This window comes from Bos indicus, chromosome 9 (assembly GCF_029378745.1).
Source record: "Bos indicus isolate NIAB-ARS_2022 breed Sahiwal x Tharparkar chromosome 9, NIAB-ARS_B.indTharparkar_mat_pri_1.0, whole genome shotgun sequence".
Taxonomy (NCBI): Eukaryota; Metazoa; Chordata; class Mammalia; order Artiodactyla; family Bovidae; genus Bos; species Bos indicus.
In genome coordinates, this window is record NC_091768.1 from 86,293,694 (window position 1) to 86,316,891 (window position 23,198).

The 23,198-nt window shown below is 43.7% G+C and overlaps 1 protein-coding gene across 3 annotated transcripts in view; it reads left to right on the forward strand.

The window, feature by feature from the left end:
• Window positions 1-23,198, forward strand: part of UST (uronyl 2-sulfotransferase) — a 317,673-nt gene that overhangs the window by 255,587 nt on the left and 38,888 nt on the right. For all 3 annotated transcript variants that reach the window (XM_070796329.1, XM_019967566.2, XM_019967565.2), the window contains 2 exons: window positions 10,337-10,434; window positions 12,476-12,633. In XM_070796329.1, coding sequence (XP_070652430.1) covers window positions 10,337-10,434; window positions 12,476-12,633 — 256 coding nt within the window. The remainder of the gene's footprint in view (window positions 1-10,336; window positions 10,435-12,475; window positions 12,634-23,198) is intronic.

The window sequence follows — 23,198 nt, forward strand, 5'->3', positions numbered from 1 at the left end:
AGAGGTCCACCACGTGGATCTTTCTGGGCCTTGGAGACTAGAATCACAAAATCCCAAGTTCATTATTCCTCTAAGTGGAGCGCACATCTGGAAAGTACCTTTTCTAGGAAGGAGTAGGATAGAGGTCATTTAATGACATTTCAGTCTTCCAGATGTCTACTAAAAATAAGTATCCACAATGATATATCAGTATCCACAATATCATTTAAAGACTTTTTGATTAAAATGCAACAGTGCTTGCTTTCTGGGTTTCACTTTGCTGCTGAATTTTTTATGATGTTGTTTATTGAAAAGCAGCACTGTCTTCTGAAAGCTTTTACCAGATTCCCATGGTGATTTGCTAGGCATAGCACAACTCAAATTAAAATTTCATCATCTTCAAAGGCTACTTTTATGAGCTATAAAAGAGCACCTGCCTGGCCCCGCATGGGTACCATAATACAGAGGAGAAGCACGAAGCTTTTCTTCCAAAAGTTTAGAGCCTGTATCATACTAATAAAGAAAATGTAGAGCGAAGATTACACCATTTTCATGTTTGTGGTTTACTTCAAATATTGGAACTTTTGGCAACACTTGAAGCAATTAAAAGACTCAAAGTAATGTCGTTATAATAGAATCATTGCTACGATATATTAATGTCTTGCAGGGTCTGTAAGAAGAATCCTCAGAACTCACACTGTTTGAGGTCTGGCTTAAACTGTGCTCTGGCCCAGTGCCTCTGACATCCTTATGAAGCAGAAATGATCACATTTCAATAAACATGTGACCTTGCTTTGGCATGGCCTTGACATTTTACCAAGATTCTTTCCTCTGACTCGGCAAGATGCACTTCTTATATCCATCCCCCACACTTGTACATTCAGGATTCCTTCCAGTAGAACTTCCTACAAGGAAAAAAAAAAAAAAAAAAAGCATGAACAGCCCATGCAGGACCCCAAGCAAGATGGTATACTGATTTTATGCTCCCTTGACCCCCAAACACATAACAATGATAGATAGAATATTTAAAAAGGAAATACACAGAGTGTCCCCAAGGCTGGAACAATACCAGAGGAATGAGCAGCAGTGGAATCACAGATCAGCTGATCTCTGGTCCAGAATCAGGTGGTGGCAGCCACGCACTGGACTCCGTGTGAAGATGGAAGCCAGCACCAGGCTCCATGCCACATCCTGAGACGGACAGCCATACTTCCCTCACTCTCAAGCAAAGAAAGCCAAACACAATGGCCACTACCCTGTCACTGGAACCATGGCTTTTAAAGGGTTAACCTAGAGAGGGAGTAAAACAAAGTCATAGCCTCATAAGTAGGAAGTGAACCAAATTCTTCCTTTTTGGTAACCAGATCTGTTATTCCCATTATTCCCATCAGAGAACTAATAGCCCTCTCTACCTCTTTTTCCTGAGTCTTCCTTCAACTGGTCACTGAATTCAGTTCTCATGATTTATGATTCTATAAAAATTTATGCCTGAAAAAATTTTCAAAATGGGCTTTCATTCCCTGTGAGAATATTCCCATTATTCTCATAGGATGGGAACTTCAGATGGGACCTGGTCCTGGCCTAGTGCCAGGAGTCCTGATAGGAGTAACTGCAAAACCACTAGGGAAGGACAGGGACTGGAAGGAAGAGAGAGAGAGAGGGCGAGAACGAAAATGAGTCTCCTACTCAAAATGAACCTACTGGCCAAATAATCTAAGCAAGCACATGAAACAAACTGTAATACCAAGAAAAGCAACAAAATCTACTGTTGAGACAGAAATTCATTCCAGTTATCTTTACAGAACAATTGGCAAAGACTTATTAAGTATGCCCAGGACGTTGAGAAGATAAAAGTGTGAATAGCTTCCATTAAGAGCAGGAAATTGCAGGACAAACACTTGAAACAAGAACATTATGATATTAATAAATAATTAATAATAAATCTTGAAAATGAAAAATATGGTAATTGAAATAAAAACTTAATGGCCATGGAAATAAAAGCTTAAGAAACTGAATAAACTTTGAACTGAGTAGAGTGAAAGAGGAGCTTTATGAATTAGAAAGTAGGCATGAAGAATTGATCAAAACTTCAATTCAGAAATGTCAAGAGAGAGAGGGAGAAAGAAATAGACAGAAGGAGCAGTTAAAAGATGTGGGAAAGGTGGTAAATTTCCAACAGTCAGTCAATAGGAGTTTCAAAAAAGAATGGTGAAATGGTAGGGAAGCAGTATTTGAAGCTATTGAAGGACAAAATAGTCTAAAATCGAAGGTGTGATTCTTCAGACTGAAAGCATACGTAAGAACTGAACGGAATAAACAAAGTTAAATTTACACTCAAATATTTTGAAATAAAGCTGCAGGATATCAAGGAAAAGGAAGACAAGCGGATGACTAGTGAAAGAAGCATAATTAGGCTGATAATCCGATTTCCCATCAGCAGCAGTAGATCCCAGATGGCAGTAGAGTAATATCTTCAGAATGCTGAGGAAAATAATCGTCAATCCAGGATTTCATAGGGGCTTCCCGGGTGGTGCTGGTGGTAAAGAACCCACCTGCCAATGCAAGAGACAAAGAAACATGGGTACTATCCCTGGGTCGGGAAGATCCCCTGAAGTAGGAAATGACAACCCTGGAGCATCCTATGGACAGAGAAGCCTGAAGGGCTACGGTCCATAGGGTCGCAAAGAGTCAGACACGACTGATGCAACTTGCACGCACACACACGAAATCAGATCGCTTTAGACTATATCAGGGCATCATAGATGTAAACTTTATAAGAAAGTTCTGGCTGAACGTTTAAAATCAGAATCCCAGGTAAAGTTTATCTTGTGTTTCGTTTCTAATCAACAGCATCAAAGAATTAATTGCCCTCTCTACCCCTTTAGGGGCTTCCCTGGTGGCTCAGACGGTCAAGCGTCTGCCTGCAATGCAGGTGACCCGGGTTCGATCCCTGGCTTGGGAAGATCCCCTGGAGAAGGAAATGGGGACCCACTCCAGTACTCTTGCCTGGAAAATTCCATGGACAGAGGAGCCTCGTAGGCTACAGTCCATGGGGTGGCAAAGAGTCGGACACGACTGAGCGACTTCACTTTCACTTCTACCTCTTTTTCCTGAGTCTTCCTCCCACTAGTCACTGAATTCAGTTCTCATGATTTATTATTCTATAAAAATTTATGCCTGAAAAATTTTTCAAGATGGGCTTTCATAAAATGTCCCACTTGTATAAAATTTAAGGTATCCAAAGATTTCATAAATCCACTGGGGCTAACCTCTGCTTAAAGACATTCTTGGTTCAGATATGCCAGGCGTTATATGTAGAAGGAAGGGAAACGATAGTTAGCCAAAAAAATTGTAATTATGAAAAGGAGTGACTGATAATGAATTCCACTTTTACTTTTGAAAATGTTTGTACAAAACTGGGTCAGGCCCAGTGTTTTTACACTAGAATCTGTAGACATTTATTTGCCTAATAAAATAACCACCCAGCCTGGCAAAACTCTGCATACTTGGCAGTCCCTTCTGCCCAGGAGCCTGGAACAGCATTGGCCCAGCAGGTGTGGCTTTCAAAAGGTTCAGAGGGTTGAATTTGGGAAGTCTGCCCAGCCCTCCACCTGTGTGCAGTGTGCCTTCCCGAAGGCCAGGTTCATTCCCAACTTTTCTTAGGTTCAAAAGACCTCTATTCATTCACAATTGATAATGAAAACTAAAATAACCAAGGGATTGACCCTATACACCAAAATTGTAACATTTCTTTTCAATAAAAGAGGCCATGTACTTTTAAAATTAATTTATTTTAATTGGAGGCTAATTACTTTATAATATTGTAGTGGTTTTTGCCATACATTGACATGAATCAGCCATGGGTGTACATGTGTTCCCCATCCTGAGCCCCCCTCCCACATCCCTCCCCATTCCATCCCTCAGGGTCATCCCAGTACACCAGCCCCGAGCACCCTTTCTCATGCTTTGAACCTGGACTGGCGATCTGTTTCATATATGGTAATATACATGTTTCAATACTATTCTCTCAAATCATCCCACCCTCACCTTCTCCCACAGAGTCCAAAAGTCTGTTCTTTACATCTGTGTCTCTTTTGCTGCCTCGCATTTAGGGTCATCGTTACCATCTATTTTTGACTTGTAGAATATAGATACTCTATAGCGTTTAACACTATTGTATACATATGAAACCTACTCTTCTGCTTGCTGGCATGGGTTTGGTAGCCCTCTTTCCTTAAAGGGTGAGGTGGTGGTGGTGGTTAGTCACTAAGTCGTATCCGACTCTTGCAACCCCATGGACTGTAGCCCGCCAGGCTTCTCTGTCCATGAGATTCTCCAGGCAAGAATACTGGAGTGGGTTGCCATTTCCTTCTGCAAGGGAATCTTCCCGACCCTGGAATCAAACCTGGGTCTCCTGCATTGCAGGCAGGTTCTTTCTCAACTGAGCTACAAGGGAAGCCCAAAGGGTGAGGTAGGGGGAAGAACAGAACTCTCAACATCTTGGGCCTTCGGAAAGAAAGGAAGAAGAAAAAATGTTTTCCTAGACTGGTGATTTTTTTCACAAGGTGCTCTTTGATCATAGGACCCAGTCATGACCCAACTAGTAAGATCTGACTTCTTGGGCCCTAGGATTGGGATCACCTGCTTATGTAGGGCAATGGGACGGGTGGGCTGTTGGGGGGCTCTTGCTAGCTGTTCCAGTATCTTGAACCTCTGTGTGCTGGTCTGAAATAATGATTTTCAGATTTAGAACCTTTGTATCAACTGAAACTTTATAAAAAGCCCAATACATAAACCCAGGCAAAGCACAGCTCTTCAGGTTTAAATAGGGCTGAAGGACCTGGAGTCCTGTCCATCTGGGTACACCTCCCCCACCATGGACCATGTATACCTCAACTTTTCGCTTTTCTGAAACTTCTTAGACGCTTCCTTTCTGGGCCGAGGATTAGCCATAGGATTGGAGAGGGCTTGATGATGCAAGATCATGGGATGAATGAGAAACATACTGGAGACTCCACTTATTTTGTCTTACTAAATGAGCAAAGTCCCAGGACCACTGGTAAGAGGTGTGGAGATTTTTTTGATTGGGGACCAAGGATGTGAGAATGCTGCAATCCACACTATGTAAGTTGCATGTGCTTTGTCTACTCAGAGGGTTCACCAGGAGTTGCCTTGAAACTGCTGTCAGGTCCTGAATTCTTCCCCAGCTTCTAGAGCCTTTCCTTCTCTACAAGTGGACTGGAGGATGCTAACGCTCATTCTGCCTGGAATGCCGCCAAAACCTGGGCCTCCTCTGGGACCGGGGGAGAAGGAAATTGCAGGCAAGGGAGACGGATGAGCCAGGCATGGAATTCCTTACTGGCACAATGTTGCTGCTCATGAACAGTAACCAGCTCTTCAAAATCTCCCAGAGGTTCTTCTTTAAAATGGAGATTTCTAGCCTGGTCCCCAGAGAACCCATTTACATCAAGCACTCTGGAAGGCCCATCTGGGAATTAATATTTTTAACAGGTGCCCTGCCTGATTGTTATTCCCACTGCATTGTCAATAAGAATTCTTCAAAGTTTTTGAACAGGGGGCTGATGTGGATGAATTTGTATTTCAGCTGAGTTAGTGCAGCAACTCTGTGCAGAGTGCATTTGGGCAAAAGAAATGGAAGGGATACTACGTAGCCGCGGATGAGTTGAGCGGGGATTGAGGTGTGGAATGGGTGGGAGAACGAAGATTAAGAAACCTTTCAAGGGTCAAGTTGTAGGGTGGGGCCGTCGAGTGCCGTGGAGAGTAACGGTGAGAGAGGAGTCAGGGAGGACCCGCAGGGATCCCGCTGTGGTGCCTGGGTGTCCACTGGGTGCTGTGGGGCCTTTGGCACTTGGTCTTATTCATCACAGTCCAGCCAGTGAAAATGTTACAGGAGCAAACCAACACAAGATGATTTTGCTAAAAGGTCAAAGTGAAGGAAGATGAACCCACAAAGAAAACCTAGCGAGTGTAAGTGTACACTTTTAAAAATAGCATAGTTTAGAATAAATTTCAACCAAACTGGTCTTTTTTGTTGTAGTTTTGGCAGTTAAATAGACTCAGTTATCTGGAAAGTGTATTTATACAAGATATCTCATTTCCCTAATAAATTGAGCATATGGTCAGAGTGGGGTCTTATGTTTATACCCCATCTTAAAAGTGAGCTAGATGGGCAGGAGAGTGTTTCGTGGGTTGCCGTGGTAGATACCAGGATCCGAGGACCAGATAAGAAAATCGTAGATCAAGCACTGGCAAGGGGTCCAGTTTGGCTAAAGTCATCACCATGATGATGACCTTAGAGCAGATTTTAAAATATATATTAAGGTTTTCATTTAAAACAACCTTACCCTAGAAGTACTGCATAGGAAGAAAAAAATGAAGTGCATCATCATTTTAAACTATGTACGAAGAGAACACAGGTGATTGTAAAACAACAGGAGACAGTAAAGCCTAACACTAAAGATAAAATGATTAACTCTAGGGGAAAACCAAATGGCCCCGGGGGCACTGGACAGTGCCCATCAGAGTGGGATACTAGAGGAGCAGCCGTGTTGACACTTGTCACAGTTGGTGGAGGAAACTGAAAGGTCACTCTTTGAAGATCTGGGTTCCAGTAAGAGTGGATCGTGTGAGTGGCCAAGACCAGCCTCCTGAGGCCACAAGTTCTTGAGCTGCCAGGAAGCAACGCCACTTGGGTGCTGTGGCTAAGCCACAGGCAGCTAAGTGCGTGGGTCTTCACAGCTCGTTTCCGGCTTCCGCTTGGCCTTACACCTGAGTCATCTTTTATTTATGCCCTCCTATAGCATTTCCATAAGCTGGTTGTGGCCAACACCATTCATCAACCTAATGGGCTCAAATGGAACTCTTTGAAATCTCCCAGGACACGTCTTGCTCTAAGAAAGAAAGGTTAACAACAATTTTTCAACTCGGAATTTATGTCTTCCCATAAATTGACCTCGAGAGGTTATTTGTGGATTCCAATACAGGAAAGTCCTTCTGAGGTCCCTGTGGTCCTCGGCCCTCCCCGCCCCCACCAGCTGATGTCTTCTGCCCACTCCTTCGAGATCTCTGGGGACAGCATGGCGGTTGTATGTCTTGGCTTAATCCCTCTGCCATTTGTCCATTCATTCGCTGAGTATTTATTGCAGCCCTGCTTTTTCCAGGCAGGGTGCTAAGCACTGGAGACGCAGCGAACAGACATCTGTGCTCTCCTGGACTCACCACCTAAACAAACAATTACACAAGTTCTTATTAAAAGGCAACTGGAAAGTGGACTCGGAGGAGCGCAGGTGCTGTGAGAGTTTCTGTGGGAGGCTTTGCTGGACTTTGTTGCCCCACCCCTGGTGTTAATGCAGGTCTCTGGGGGGCTGACCGTGTATGGACAGGATCTCTGGACACCCCCTAAATCACCATCACATTACTCAGCCGTTTACTGTGAAATCTCAACCTCAGAGGACAGACCCTCTGTCTCAGATGATGACGGCCTCGCTGGAGTGTCCTGTGCCCTGCTTCTCACCCAGCTCCAGGCTCCCTCTCTTTGACCCCCGCCCAGTTACTGGGCGCTCTGACCTGAGGCTTAGGTCCCCTGGGGGACGCCAGCTGCCAGACGATACCTGGAAGCTGCGCATCCTCAAAGCAAAGCCCAGTCACCCGCCTACACAAGTTTTACTTTGTTTTCCAATGTGTTTGTTGTTGTCTAGTCGCTAAGTTGTGTCTGGTTCTTTGCGATCCCATGTGGTGTAGCCCACCAGGTTTCTCTGTCCATGGTATTTCCCAGGCAAGAATACCAGACTGGGTTGCCATTTCCTCCTCCAGGGAATCTTCCCAACCCAGGGATCACACCCCAGTCCCTTAGGTCTCCTGCATTGGCAGGCAGATTCTTCACCACTAAGCAACCAGGCAAGCCCTTTACAATGTGTAGCTCTCAAACTTTTCTGATGGTAAAACTAAAATACATACGTTACAATAAAAGCGAACATTCCAAACATGAATCAAATACAAGTTCAATATATTCCCACCTTCCATTGCATCTACCACCATAAATAACTTCTTTGAACAGTTTGGTGTTTATCCTTCAAGATATTTGAGTCCTTTTGTAAACACATAAGTTTATTTTTGTGTTGTCCTACATGTTCATATTGTCCTGTGATCGACTTTATTTTACCTGCAAATATCGTGAACAGTTTTTAGGACAGTGTGTGTAGATCCTCCTTCTCCTTTCTGGGTGCTCCGTGGTGTTTCCCGGTAGGAATGCGCCAGAACTGCTCTGTGAATCAATCCCCCATTAATGAACTGTGAGCTCAGCCATATGTTGTTGTCATAAATCTTACAGCAATGAATAGTCTCATACATACATCTCTCTGTGTCAAATTCTTCCTAGAAAGGTATTTTGGGTCTAACATCCTGCATTTTTAATGGGCTTTCATACACAATGAGGTGCTCTTAACCACCCTTCACGTCACGCGTGGCTGGATGTGCTGGTGCTCACTGTTCCATTGGCTTCTAGTATATTCCTTTCTGGGAACTACACACCTCTGCTTCCCATGATAGACCTAGGTGTTTAACTACAGTCTGTTTTTTGCTGAATCTCTATTCCAGTTGAACTGTGTAATTTATTTAATGGTCATATAAACCAAAGAAGCATGAAGGAGAAAAGGTTGTCCTAAAAAAAAAAAAGATGTTTAAGTTTTGTTTTTCTAACCACCAACTTGAACTAAAAAAAATTTTTAAATAACTAACCATTTACACAAATTATATCAGATTCAGTGGCTTCAACTGACTTATAAACTCCACTGACTGTACAGGGACCATGTTTGCTGAATCTCTTTCTTCCAGTTGAATTCATTATTATAATTGTGTAATTTATTTAATTATTACATAAACTAAAGAAGCATGAGGGGGAAAAGAAAAGGTTGTCCTAAAAAAAAGAAAAAAAGACATGTAAGTTATGTTTTTCCAACTACAAGCTGGAACTAAAAAAAAAATTTTAATAACTAACCACTTGCACAAATCATATCAGATTCAGTGGTTTCAACTGACTTATAAACTCCTTTGGCCATGGGACCGCTCTTAATCCGCCTTGCCAGTAATATTTCTGAAAAGCATCCCACAGCTGTTTGGTTTGTTTGTAAATTGGGTTATCTTTTCTCCTTAGAAATACCTAATAACCAGACATATCTTTTTTTTTTTTTTTTTCACTCAGTCGTGTCCGACTCTTTGTGACCCCATGAACTATATCCTACCAGGTTCCTCCATCCATGGGATTTTCCAGGCAAGAGTACTGGAGTGGGTTGCCATTTCCTTCTCCACAGACATGTCTTATGTGGGGTATTCAATGTAATCTGCCTTAATGAAAGTGGATTTTTAGCCCTCTTTTTCATCTCACATCAAGCCACTGTAAGCTCCAGTAATGCCGACAAAGACCGTACGTTCAGCCTCATAGAAAAGAAATTTTCTGTCCGGAAATTACAAATTTGCTATCTGGGAATGGCAACTGTTGCCTTTGAAAGTGAGAGAATGTCTGTAGGCAAACATCCACTTTCTAACCTAATATAACATTAGAAATGGTTTTACAGCCACTCCAAAATTTACAAACGCTTTATGTGACTATGTTCAATACTTAAGCATTTGTTATGGGCTTCCCATGCGGCTCAGTGGTAAAGAATCCACTTGCCAAGCAGGAGATGTAGATTCAATCCCTGTGTGGGAAAGATCCCCCGGAGAAAGATCTCCCACTCCAGTATTCTTGTTTGGGAAATTCCATGGACAGAGGAGCCTGGGGGGCTACAGTCCATGGGGTCAGGGGTTGCAAAGAGTCAGACACGACTTAGCAACTGAATAACAACAAGTATTATTTGGACATGTGGATACACAGGGAAACGCATTTCTACAGGGTTGGCTATATAGGGATCTCTGATGAAGTCTGGATGAACTAAGAATTAAATCATACTGAATCCATTCAACAAATATTTGTTAAATGCCCACTATATACTTTCCAGTTTCTCATAACTGCTGGGGCCTCAACTAGCCACAGCCAGCAGGACTGCTCCAAGACGCTTGTGATCTAGGCAGAGACTTCAGGCCACAGGGAAACACAAAAGTTCAGTTACCTCAACAGAACAAACATTCTCTGAAACGCTGGGACCACGTGTGCACCTGCCCGGTGGAGCAGGCTGGTGCGAGGCAAAAAAAGCAAATCTTCCCACGAACCTCATCAGTTTTCTACATCTTCTCAAAGCGTTTCCATGTCATTGAAGTACCAATTTTGCTTACCCTCTTGATGCTTGGCAGAGCCCTGAAGAGACCACCAGCCTTCTCACTGCCGTGTTTTCTCTTCTAGGACATCAATGAGTGTATTCTTGAAAACTACCCCGAGTGTTCCAACCCCAGGTTATTTTACATCATTCCGTATTTCTGTGGACAGCACCCCAGATGCAGGTAAAGACCGAAACAGGCTCATGACATGCTTACGTGGACGACGATGGTAGGAATCCCACCAGCTGGCTCTCAGGCACCTTCTGTGACCCCAGTCTCCCTACCTTCTGGAATTCAGTTAATGTTTATTGCTAATCTCTCAAGATCACATTTGAGACTCTGAATGTCTTATAAATAAGGAAATTAACAAAGCAAGATCTAGAGGGGGCCTTGGGGACCACCCCTAAAGCTGTGTAACTGAAATGCCAATCAAACTCTTCTTCATTCTTAACATACACCTGTCACTACCCAGCTCATGAGATAGTAAAACCCAGGGGGGTGCACCCAGCCTGCTCCTCTGCAGTGACAGCTTCACTGATGGGTGTCCTTGCAGGTGTGGTGTGTCTAACTGGGTCAAAACAGGGATGCTCACTTGGAAAATTCGAGTGTCTCTCTCCTGAGACACTTAGAGAAGAAGAAAGTACTTTTAGTGATCACTCCTCAGCCTTATTTGGATGCCAGACCCTTCTCTATAAGGTGACTTATTCAGACACTTTATGTGGTCCACCCACCTCCTCTGCATCCCTGGGGAACTTCTTAGGAATCCCCACCTAATCCCAGTCTCTGAGACGGGGTCCAGGCTACTGTGACCCCCTCCCCAGGTAGTTCTGATCCAGCTACACTGGAAATTCACTGTACACTAGACGTGTGTGGCCTCCAGAAGAAATGGTGGTAATGATGAATATTATCTTTGCTTGGTGGAAAATAAACCCAGATGCCAGAAGTGACATTTCCCTCCAAAGGAGAGGTTGATTAGAAGGTCTAAAGAGACCGGGGGTTGGGAGCAGGGGACACACAGCTGTCTCAAGTTGCAGTTTATTTATTCATTGTACTTTTTGCTGACACTGTGGTTGCTGCTTAGTTATTACCGACGTTTTGCTGAATTTACCGCTTTGTTTATGGTCAGAATTCTGGGGCTAGACGTGTCGGCTTCACCATAAACTCCTGAGTTCAGGAGGCCTCCCTCAGCCACCCACCCCCTGTAATACATGCCTTCTGCTTCAGGGTCAGGGCTTCAGATCCTGGGAAGATCTGGGGCCCGATGTCTCCCTTTCTGACACAATGAACATATTTATTCCGAGAAACATGATTGTAACTCCTTAAAGTACTTTCTAAATTGTATATTTCCCAGCCTTGGGACAAGGACTTATGCTTTATCTTGGTCCATGCGTGATGATCGTCAGAACACTTTCAAAATGTCACCTTCTCCCACCTTGACAACAATTATTTGCGCTAAATAAGGATTGTTTAAAATTTTTCAAAAAATAATCCTGGCTTCCCAAATTCCCCCGGATGGTAAAAACCAGTCAGGCCTGGAGCCTAGTTCCTGAGATCTGCAGGCTGGGCTCCTTACAGTGTTGTGGGCTCAGAGAGCTGCCTTACGAATGCAAATTAGGCTGTTTCCCTTCTGTAATAATAATTTTAAAAGTTTGTCTTTAAATTTCTCAAAAGAATAAGATGATTAGCAGTCATGACCTGACACCTATTTTGATTTCTACAGAAATCAATATCAGTAAGTTTCCTATGTCTAAACTTCTCACTTTATGGATTCCGTTTGATCCTTCTATTAAAAAGTCATTCTAGGGACGCCCCCGGTGGTTCAGTGGTTAAGACTCTGTGCTTCCAGTGCAGGGGGCATGCGTTCGATCCCTGGTGAGGGAACACATGCTGTGCAGTGTGGCCAATAAATAAATAAGCCATTCTAATCAGCATTTGTTGATATCTAGCTGCCTAGGCCCATGTAACAAACATTTATTTGGGGCTCACTAAGCTCAAGAGCCCCAGGCCTGGCACTATACAGGGGCGATGATGCTGGAGGAGAGATGGTGGGCAGAGGCCAGTTGGACCACGGCTGGAGATGCTGCATCTGGGCTGGTCCCGGAAGGAAGTGGGGTTTGGACTTTTGTGAATGGGGGCAGGTAGGAGAAAGGAGAAACTTCCAGCATGTTGTTGCTGCATTTGAAAACCAACCTTCGATTTAAAAATCATTTTTCTATCCATAAAGGGAGCCTGGTGAATGGGCCCTTGAAAGAGCAAAACTGAACGTGAATGAAAACTTCCTGCTTGTGGGGATTCTCGAAGAGTTGGAAGACGTGCTGCTTTTACTGGAAAGATTTTTACCTCATTACTTCAAGGGTGTGCTCAGTATCTACAAAGACCCAGGTAACTCCGTCTGTAAGCAGTTCTTCTCTGTTCTGAGGGTGACTCACTTTGAAAAGGAAACTCAGGAAATAAAGACATGGAATCACCTCCTCTGTTAGTGAAGGGAGGTTCCCCTGGCTTCAAAGCAAGGTTAGAACCACGAGATAACAGATCCCAAAGCCTTGAGCGTCGGGGCCAAACATAAACTCACAATGTTTTCAAGGCCTAATGCTTCCATTTCTCCCTCTGGAAAATGAAATTGGCAACATCCCCGTCAGCGTTGTCCTGAACGTGTTGCTGGGGCTTCCGTGGATGGGAGGGTGGGAAAATGGGAGGGAGCCATCGTCTGATGTGCTATCTCTGGCTCTATGTCCATTTAACAAAAGTGAATCCTAGCACATAGAACAGATGAAGTGGCACACTGAGAATACAGTCATGATTTTCCTCTAACAAATGCAGTGGTTTCCAAATAGAAGCGAGAATGCAGCAGAGCGATTACAAGGGTTGCCCGTGGTGTCGCTGTAAATGTGATTACTTTGAGAAGCCCATCGTGTATTTCTCTTATTATAATTTTATCTCAAGAAAATGACAAACAACATTGTTTCTGCCCTGTTCTTCTTAATCTACTGCTGCCACAACACTGCCTAATCACTAATGTATTTATTGTTTGGTTGTTCTGAATTGGGAGGTGTTATTCTGCCTTGTGGAAATAAAGCCCAGGGGAAGGGCTCCCCCAGTACAGCCTCTGCCCCACATGCCCGACAGCCAGGCAGAGACCACGCACTACATCATGAGCAGGTACTGATGCCCGGGTGAACTGGTCTTGTCTACAGGGTCCCTGACTTCTGTTTCATGGTTGGTAGGTGGTAGGCGGCCCTACCACCACCAGGGACTGGTTGGCGGAAGGTGACTGCCTTGGTCTCCCAACTGTCTTATTCAGAGAACAATTCCCACGTACTTACATCAAGGACCTCAAGGTGTGCTCTGCACATGTGTCTCCGAAGCAGGAAGTACGGTTGGGAGAGCTAGAAGTGTAACAAGCTCTGAATGGTCAGTTTTTTAAATAGGGCCCTCCTTTGCCCTTTCAACACTTCCCCTGGGTTTTGTGTTCTCCTTGGGCACCTTCTGTGAGGTTTATCTATGGTAACACTGAAGGCCCAGCAGCTCCACCGTTGCCATGCCCTGAAGAGTGGCCACCTCCCCAGAGGCAGGGGATGGAAAATGAGCGTCCACGCCCTCCAGCTTCTCGAGCATTTGAGCCTCTGCAAGGACAAGACCCCCGCATTGTCTTCTCACGGCCACAAACCCGTGAGCTGGTGTCAGATAGGTTAACGGAGGCCACTTGATCATTCACACCAGAACCAGTTCCCCTGGGCCTTTTCAGTCTAAACTCACAGATTGCGGCACGCTAAAATAGCTGCTCTTGTACTTTATACAAGAATTTTATAACTGAGTAGACTAGGGGATAGAGAACAGAAACACCGAAGTCTGAGACTCTTAAAACTCTGTAGATTAAACTGACCGTGAAGTTGGATTAAAATGCAAACACTCCACTGGCCATTTTTCTTTGCTGCTTGTCTTATTTTATTTAAAAATTCAGGTCTGTGTAGACTATTTGTAATCCCCTTCCAGCAAGATGAAGAGTATTTAGGCCAGTCTTGCTGCTGAAGTTATTGAAATAACAATAATTGAGGAGCTGGTAAAAATAACGTCTGCTAGTCAAATGGGCCATCACTTATTCTAGATCGGAAAGGTAGTCATTAATTCTTTCCAATCAGTACTAAGGGTTCCAATCACCCACCATTTAGAGAAGCTAAGAACTTCCCTAAATAATATCTCAACTGTTTGTGCACCCCACCCATTCATTTCCACTAAGAAGTTATGCTGATGAGTAAATTTGTTCCATACCAAAAATTTAGTCTTTGAGAAATTTAGTCTTCATAAAGTTTTAAAGAATATATTTGATATTAATGTTTGCATTCTGTGGAGACCCAATTAAGCATATCTCAGAAGAACTTGATGATAATAGGTACTCAAGATGGAATAAAAATGAAAGTTTTCTCCTGATGGGTAACCAAGAGTACATGCTCAAGTATTTCTCACCAGCCCAAGGGCATTTGTGAGGCAGAGGGAGTACCTTGGAGCAAGGACTCAGTAAACTCTGCCCAACCTGGATGTGAATTTGAATTGGGAGAACCGAAGCCAAAATAGAGTTACTGGGTAAGAGCAACTTCCTGTCATTAAATTATACAGTCTCATTTTTTATTGATCGATTTCAATTACATTTGCTCATTCCTTACCTTTCAAAACTGAGAGGCTTGGAGCCAGCTCAAAGAATTGAAGAGACTAAGATTCATGGTCATTCACCAAAATGTGAGCAGAAAGGCCACAGTTTACACTTCCTGAGCCACAAGGGTTAACTGGTCATGAATGCTTTTCCACCTTAGCTCTTAAAAACGGACATGCTGTGAGGTATCAATATTTTTCTTAGTCATAGTTCCTTTAGGAGGTAAAATCACAGTGGTGTTAAAGGCCAAAGTAAATAAGTAAAATAATTAAAGGCAGGAAATAAGTGAATATCTGTGATAAGAACAGTTCTTTTATTAGCATCCCTCATAGATGCCCTTGACCTAGTTAGTAACCCAGCTGTTCCACTTCAATAGCCCGGTCTAGCATCCAGATGTGAAACTGTAGGACCTGACTTTAACTCACAACCTTCCTCCTCCCGGAGGACTTGAAAGCTCAGGTGTCCAATCCTTTTCTCTTGTATTTTAAATACTTTCCTTTACTAGCATTACATGAGTATTCATCTTCAATTTGCTTCCTTTACGAATGTAAACATTGGAGCCACAGTAGAGAAGTCCTAGATTTTTGCGGACTGTCCTTGTGAGTCTGGCCACCAACTACTATAAAGGAAAATATGTGTGATTCCAAACAAATGGCTTCCTTACTAACTTTGAGGGTTTAAGTTCATTCATAAATCAAGTGCTTTGTCATGTTTCTAAAAGAAAAAAACTGTTTACACTTGAATATTTTTATAAACGATGATGTGCTGTGCTAAGCCGCTTCAGTCATGTCCAACTGTTTGCGACCACGTGGACTGTAGCCCTCCAGGCTTCTCTGTCCTTGGGATTCTCCAGGCAAGAATACCGGAGTGGGTTGCTGTGCCCTCCTCCAGGGGATCTTCCTGACCCAGGGACTGAACCCACATCTCTATGTCTCCTGCATTGGCAGGTGGGTTCTTTCACCACTAGCACCACCTGGGAAGCCCAGTGATGATGATAAATAGAAGAAAATTTTAAATATTTTTTAACTAGGTATGAATGGTAGACTCCTATTAAGAGTATAGCAATGTAAGGTTGGAGTTTTATTGGCTTTGCAGCATTCAAATCTGAGGGTATTAACATACAAAATTAAAACTGGCTAGTTTTAAAAAACAGTTATTCTTTAAGGAAAGAACACTGAGTTGGGAGTTCTCTTTATGCAGTGGTTCTGCCCTTGCAGTGGGCTTCCCTGGTGGCTCAGCTGGTAAAGAATCCACCTGCAATATGGGAGACCTGGGTTCGATCCCTGGGTTGGGAAGATCCCCTGGAGAAGGGAAAGGCTACCCACTCCAGTATTCTGGCCTGGAGAGTTCCATGGGCTGTATAGTCCCCGGGGTCACAAAGAGTCAGACATGACTGAGTGACTTTCACTTGACTTCTGCCCATAGGACCCAGAGCAAATGCAACTTTGGGTGGTTGATCGCTAGGATCTATTGGATCTATTATTATGATACTAAGGTATTACATGGAATGTTTTAAGGCACCTCTTTCTACCTTCTGTTGGTTAATACAATTATAGAGTGAAAGTGAAAGTCACAAGCTAAGCCACAAGGGAAGTCCAAGAATACTGGAGTGGATAGCCTATCCCTTGTCCAGCGAATCTTCCTGACCCAGGAATCAACCGGGGTCTCCTGTATTGCAGGCGGATTCTTTACCAACTGAGCTATCAGGGAGTGCTTTTCCCCTGAAAAAAAACACCATCCTCCGCAGTCTCACTGCCTCCTCAATTCCGAGGTATAGTTATGGAGGCTGTCGCCACCTAGAGGACATGGTGAGCCCAGGCTTCAGTGTTGTTCATTCAGAATCTGTCCTTCCCTAAGACAGGGATCCCAATTCACTCTCCGGTCATGCTGTCCACCCCTCTCTCTCACACCATATGGATTTCTGTCAGGGAGACAGGCTACCACAATGATTAGACCACAGTCTCTAGAGTAGACAGCCTGGGTGTTAAAGTCCATCCTCCACCTAAGCAGACAACCAGAGGTAAGGTGTGACTCCTCTACCCATCAGCTTCCCCATCTATTTAAGACCCGTGAACAATACTGTCTGGGAAACCCTGGTGGCTCAGAGGTTAAAGCATCTGCCTGAAATGCGGGAGACCTGGGTTCGATCCCTAGGTTGGGAAGATCCCCTGGAAAAGGAAATGGCAACCCACTCCAGTATTCTTGCCTGGAGAATCCCATGGATGGGGGAGCCTGGTGGGCTACAGTCCACAGGGTCGCAAAGAGTCAGACACGACTGAGCAACTTAACTAAACAATACTGTCTATGTCAGAAGGTTGTGGTGAGATGCACCTGATCAAATCCTTGTAAAACCCTTAGCCCAGAGCTTAACGTATAATAGTGTCAGTCCCCAGCTGTGACCAACTCTTTGCGACCCCATGAACTGTAGCCCACCAGGTTCCTCTGTCCATGTAATTCTCCAGGGAAGAATACTGGAGTGGGTTGCCATTCCCTTCTCCAGGCGATCTTTCCAACCCAGGGGTCAAACCCGGGTCTCCTGCACTGCAAGCAGATTCTTTACCATCTGAACCACCAGGGAAACCCCAACAGATGATAAGTGTTCAAAACTTAACTCTTAGCCTGCCAAGCCTCTCCTTACAGGAGAGAGACAGGGCCTGTGTCTGGGAGGAACTAGGGCTTCCACTCTCTTTCTGTAACTTCAGTGTGAAAGAAAGAAATAGAAGAGAGAGAAGGAGGGAGAGGAACAATTATATTCTGGCCAATACCTTATTCTTAAATAATCATAGGGGAATAAGTTTAGTAGAAATATTACTACAGTGACATGCTCAGGGACTGAAAAACGTATACCATTCAAGTCACTGGGGATTTTTAAAAATAATCTATTTTTATGCCTGAACACTTATCAGGAATATCAGGACATTAAAATTTCAACTTTAAATGAAACCGACTGTTGAGATGTGACCAGAGCCAATTACCATTAACTTGAGCCGAATGTTGAATCTTTCAGACTGTTCTGTATCATTTTATTTAGTAGATATAATATAGGTGTTCAATGATTTAATTGTGAATGACGTTTTCATTTTAACTAGGACCCTAAGATTCAGGTCTTGAAAAACCTTTTTTTTCCATATGCAGAATTACATAATCAGAACGCTATGACAAACTTTGTCCAGCAGATGGCAGGCTCTCTCCATTTTTTTCAAGGAAATGCCTGCGGCTTTCTAAGAGTTTCCATCTGCAGAGAGGCCTTTACAGAATGCTTGGAGGCAGATGTACAATTATGCCCAATTTGGGGCCTAAAAATGGGATCATACCAAAAGCATTCCAAGTACAATTGATTGCAGTAGTCCAAAGTGCATTGTATGACAGCTGATGGGCTCAGGAAGTGGGAGGTGGTTTACAGTCAAATAAGTTTGTGTGGGTTAAAAACATTTATTGTTTGTTGTTCATCTCAAAGTCCTGTCTGATTCTTTGTGACCCCATGGACTGCAGCACGCCAGGCTTCCGTGGCCTTCACTATCTCTTGGAGTTTACTCAGATTCATGCCATTCGGTTGGTGACGCTATCTGACCATCTCATCCTCGGCCACCCTCTTCTCCTTTTGCCTTCAGTCTTTCCCAGCAACAGGGTCTTTTCCATAAATCAGCTCTTCACATCAGGTGGCCAAAGTTTTGGAACTTCAGCTTCAGCATCAATTCTTCCAGGGTTGATTTCCTTGGTTTTATAAAAGTCATCCATCATTCTGTAATAATTGGATTAAACATGCTGTTTTTCATCTTTTATTTCCTACTTCTTATTTCTTTTGTTGTTGTTGTTGCTCAGTTGCTCAGTCATTTCTGACTCTTTTGCAGCCCCATGGACTGTAGCCGGTCAGGCTCCTCTGTCCATGGGATTTCCCAGGAAAGAATACTGGAGTGGGTTGCCATTTCCTTTCTTGGGGGGATCCTCTCAACCCAGCAGGCGAACCTGAATTTCCTGCACTACAAGTAGACTTTCTACCGCTGAACCATATTCCATTTACTCTATGACAAAACCCCCAAACATTCTGGAACCTCACAGAATGGTTGAGAGAAATTCCAACCATCTACAGGCACCACTGAAGTTGTTTTAAAAACTCAATTATTGTTCATAAAAATAGGACCCTACTCTGTTATTGGTTCATCTACCATCAGTGTTCTCCATAAAGATCTGGTTTTCACCAGTCATGTTCTAATCATGTTGGTACCACATTGTCTGTGTGTGTGTGTACATCAATTCATGTTCAAACTGCTAAATCACTTGGTAAGCAGCAGTGGTATTTCAGTGACTAATCTTGCGTCAGAACATCAGCAACAGTTCCTAAACAATAGCAATTTGCATATCAATTTGCCATTTATAAAGTACTTCCATATAGATGATCTCGCTCAATTCTTACACGAATCCTCTGAAGTTGAGAAAGACAGTTAGTCTTTGTCTCATTTTCTAAACAAGGAAGCTGACAGTGGAGGAGTGGAATAGCTTGCCCACAGTTATCAAGTCCCAAGTGACCAAAGACATTCAAGCTTCTGTCCCCAGAAACACCACTAACTCCGTGAACCTATGACCCTCCAAAGATGCTTCATATTCAATCACTAATGCAGAGCATTAAGCACCATTATGTCATAAGCATAATACAGGGTATTAAGCACCGTTATCCTGAAGGAGGGCCTGGAATCCCACTCCAGTATTCTTGTCTGGAGAATCCCATGGACAGAGGACCCTGACAGGCTGCAGTCCATGGGGTTGCACAGAGTTGGACACGACTAAAGCAACTTAGCGTGCACGCATGCAAGCACCCTTATGTATTGCACTTAAAGGTAAAAGCTTGATAACAAAATCTATAGATTATCTCTATTCAACATATGGTCTGATTTTGCAGTAATTTAACTTTCCCCCAATAGTCCTCTTCTGTGAAGGATAATATTTAAATATCAGATATAATCTGAAAATACTAGAAAAATTCAACAAACACTTTGAGCAAATGTTTAAGTGTCTGTAATGCACTCCAGTCCTGGGGAACAGCTGTGTAAAGATAAAGAAAACCACGTCTGGACTGAGCATCATCACAAACAGGGCTGGAGGGACACCTCCTGTTGAAGATACTTGTGCCCGGCCTTGAAGGGTGCATAGCTGTTCACCTGGCGGACGTGGAAGTAGGCAGGTTACGAAGAAAAAATATGAGTGCAGAAAAAATGTGAGTGCGGGTGTGAAGGCATAGGAGTCCCAAGTGCGGGAGCACGAGGGGCATCCCAGCCCACCTCGGCCCTTGCCTACTGACCTTACCTCTTGGATCTGAGTCCTCCATTCTTCACAGCTCAGTCACCCTGCTGCTAAGTCAGTCCTGCCCAAGGCAGGAAAAATGCCGGCGGCCTTAGACCTCTATGCAGTACAACCTGGAGCTGAGTCACTCACACCAATCCCAGAACCAGTGGCCAAGCCACAGTTGCCAGAGGGCCATGCGTCACCCCCACCCCCAGCCCCCCAGGTTCCATGCCCTCTGCCACGTCTGACCACCTCCCAAGGATCCCTCACTTTCTAAAAGGATACTGCCAGGTTCCTGAGTCCCGAGGGCTGGGTTATTCCTCTTGGCTTCATTTCTGGTTTCCCACCCAAGATCTAGCCACTGTCTAGGCCTAGGGTATCCATTGGCTTCAGTCAGCCCTGCACTGTTCCCACGGTGTGGCGGGGGTGGGGGGGGGGTCACACAAACTCTCCAGATACAACCTACTTTCCTCTCTGATCCCTAAGTTCCCCTCTCTGCCCACCAGCATGGACTCCCCTCCTGTTGGCAGCCAGTCTCTGACTCAAGGGTGAGCTGGCTGTGTCCCCTGACGATACCTCTGGCCTTCCTCACTGGGAGCTCTTGGGATCATCCCTTCAGAATTTTCCCCTAGTCCCCACCTCCCACCCCATGTACCCTGGGAAATTGATCCCTTCTAGGTCCCAACCTCATCCTCTGGAGAACCCTGGATGCCTCCCACAGTGTGGCCAGGCATGGGGTGTGCAATTTGTGCAGTTTTCTCTCTTATGATTTATTTCCCCAGACAAAAAGCTGGCTAATAATATCTGAGTGTGTGGTGGAGGTACCAGCATTCTTCTGTGTTTAGAGGTGAATTTCTTCTTCTTGCGAATTTAATCATTTCTACTTTGAGCAGTTTTGAGTTGAACTTGACAGTAATATGCTTTGCATTGAGTAAGAATGCTACTGAGGGTGGAATTAGTCACCACAAATTTCAACTTTTGGACTTTCCTGGTAACTCAGCAAAGCTGAGATCCTCCTAGAGCCTGGGCCAAGAAGATTAGAGACCTGACCCCAGAGGGTGAAAGTTGATCTTTTTATAAAAGACCCTGTGAATTTCCTGTGCTTTTGTGCCCAAACTTCCAAGACCCATACCTGCCCTGGTGCCTAACGTGGTGATGTGGAAAGAGCCTTAGACAGAGACTTCCAGAACTGTCTTTGTGTCCCTGAGTCATGATCTTGCCTCGCTGACAGTCTTTGCTTATAATATGTACCCCCCACACTGAGAGAAGTTCAATCCTTACCCATTTAGCATGACTCAACACTTTACAATGGCAACTTCTATTTTTGTTCAGCTAATCTTGTTCAAATAAAAATATCATTTCCTGATCTGTATTTTTTTTTACTATCTCAGACATTTTTATCAACATATAATATCCTAAATTCTCACATGTTGTAAATGGTGTTGGACTTTGAAAAGAACACAGTGAAAAACTGCAAGTGTACCTGTGTTCAAACCCTGCAGTTTTTAGTGGTTCCTTGTGAGCTGTATTAAGCACATTCATTTCACTGTCCACAAGCCCACAGAGAAATCTAGTCTAATTTCCCCCTAATGAGAGTAGGGACATTTTGCTTGCTGCGTGGGAGCTTCAGATGCTCTGAAGCATCGCCTCTCCTGTTTTTACAATATGCTTCTAAGTACTTCTCTTGGCTTGTCATAGCCAGACACTACTGGAGCTACTTTGCAAAACACGTTTTCCTAGAATTTTACCTCCCTGTTTTTTAACTATACTTGATATATTACAGCAGTGTGTGCACACTCAGCTGCTTCAGTCACGTCCGACTCTTTGCAACCCCATGGACTGTCGCCTCCCAGGCTCCTGTGTCCATGGGGTTCTCCAGGCAAGAATACTGGAGTGGGTTGCCATTTCCTCCTTCAGGGCATCTTCCCAATCCAGGGATCAAACCCATGTCTCTTATGTCTCCTGCACTGGCAGGCAGAGTCTTTACCCACTGAGCCACCTGGGAAGCCCCATATTAAAGTAGTACATGCATAGAGTTAAAAATCCAATAGTATTCAAGGATATATAATGAAAAGCGATTGTTTCCTATTTCAACCCTTTCCACTGCAAAGTCTGGTTTTGAAGAAGTAAACACGTTCAGCACAAGTAGCTGCTTTTTCTGACAACCGCCACACTAATTATAACTAGTATGCACAGGCTTGTTTTGTTTTTGTTGTGTTATTGTCTTGATTTATTTATTTGCAACATTATTTAGTTCTCTTATTCCAGCACACTTACCTCTACTTCCTTCCCCCACTATGTACATAATATGGCTATATCCACATTTTCCATACATATTCCTTATTTACATTACTATGACTAAATATATTTGTTGGACATTGATCCAAGTAGTACACAATCATCTCAATTCATTTCTTGCATGACTTATTATTTTCCTTACAACTGATTATTGCCTTGGATTTTTTTATTTGCCTAGGTTTATTTATACCTGTCAAAGTTTTCATGGGTGCCATTAGATCTGTTGTATCAATATTACTTTTGATTTTTTTCAATATTACTTCAAATAAGTACATCCATTCTATTCCTGCTCGCGCATCCCAGGACCACTCCCCTCTTTCCCACCCAGAGGTCTGACTTCGCTTTGATCTGGGCTGATTACTCAGAAGCTTCCTGCACAGCTGCAACTTCCCTTTACCATTTTACAGAATGTATTGCATCCCTGGTCTCCCGACTCCCTCAAATTCTATTTCTTGACTTAATAACTCCATTTAATCCAAGATGTTCCCAAGTTGGTTCCTGATAAAAGAGGCATGGGAAGTGGTAAATTCTTTGAGTCGTTGCATATCTGAAAAGCTCAGTGTTTTAGTATCTCGTTTGATTGCCAGTTTGGTTTGTCATGCATTCCCTCACATATACATTCCATTTCCCACATCTGTTTCTCACTTTCTCATTCTCTCTGTCTCTCTGGAGTGTTATTTTTATTCCTTTCATGAAAATTGACAACAGTGTGCCTCAGTGT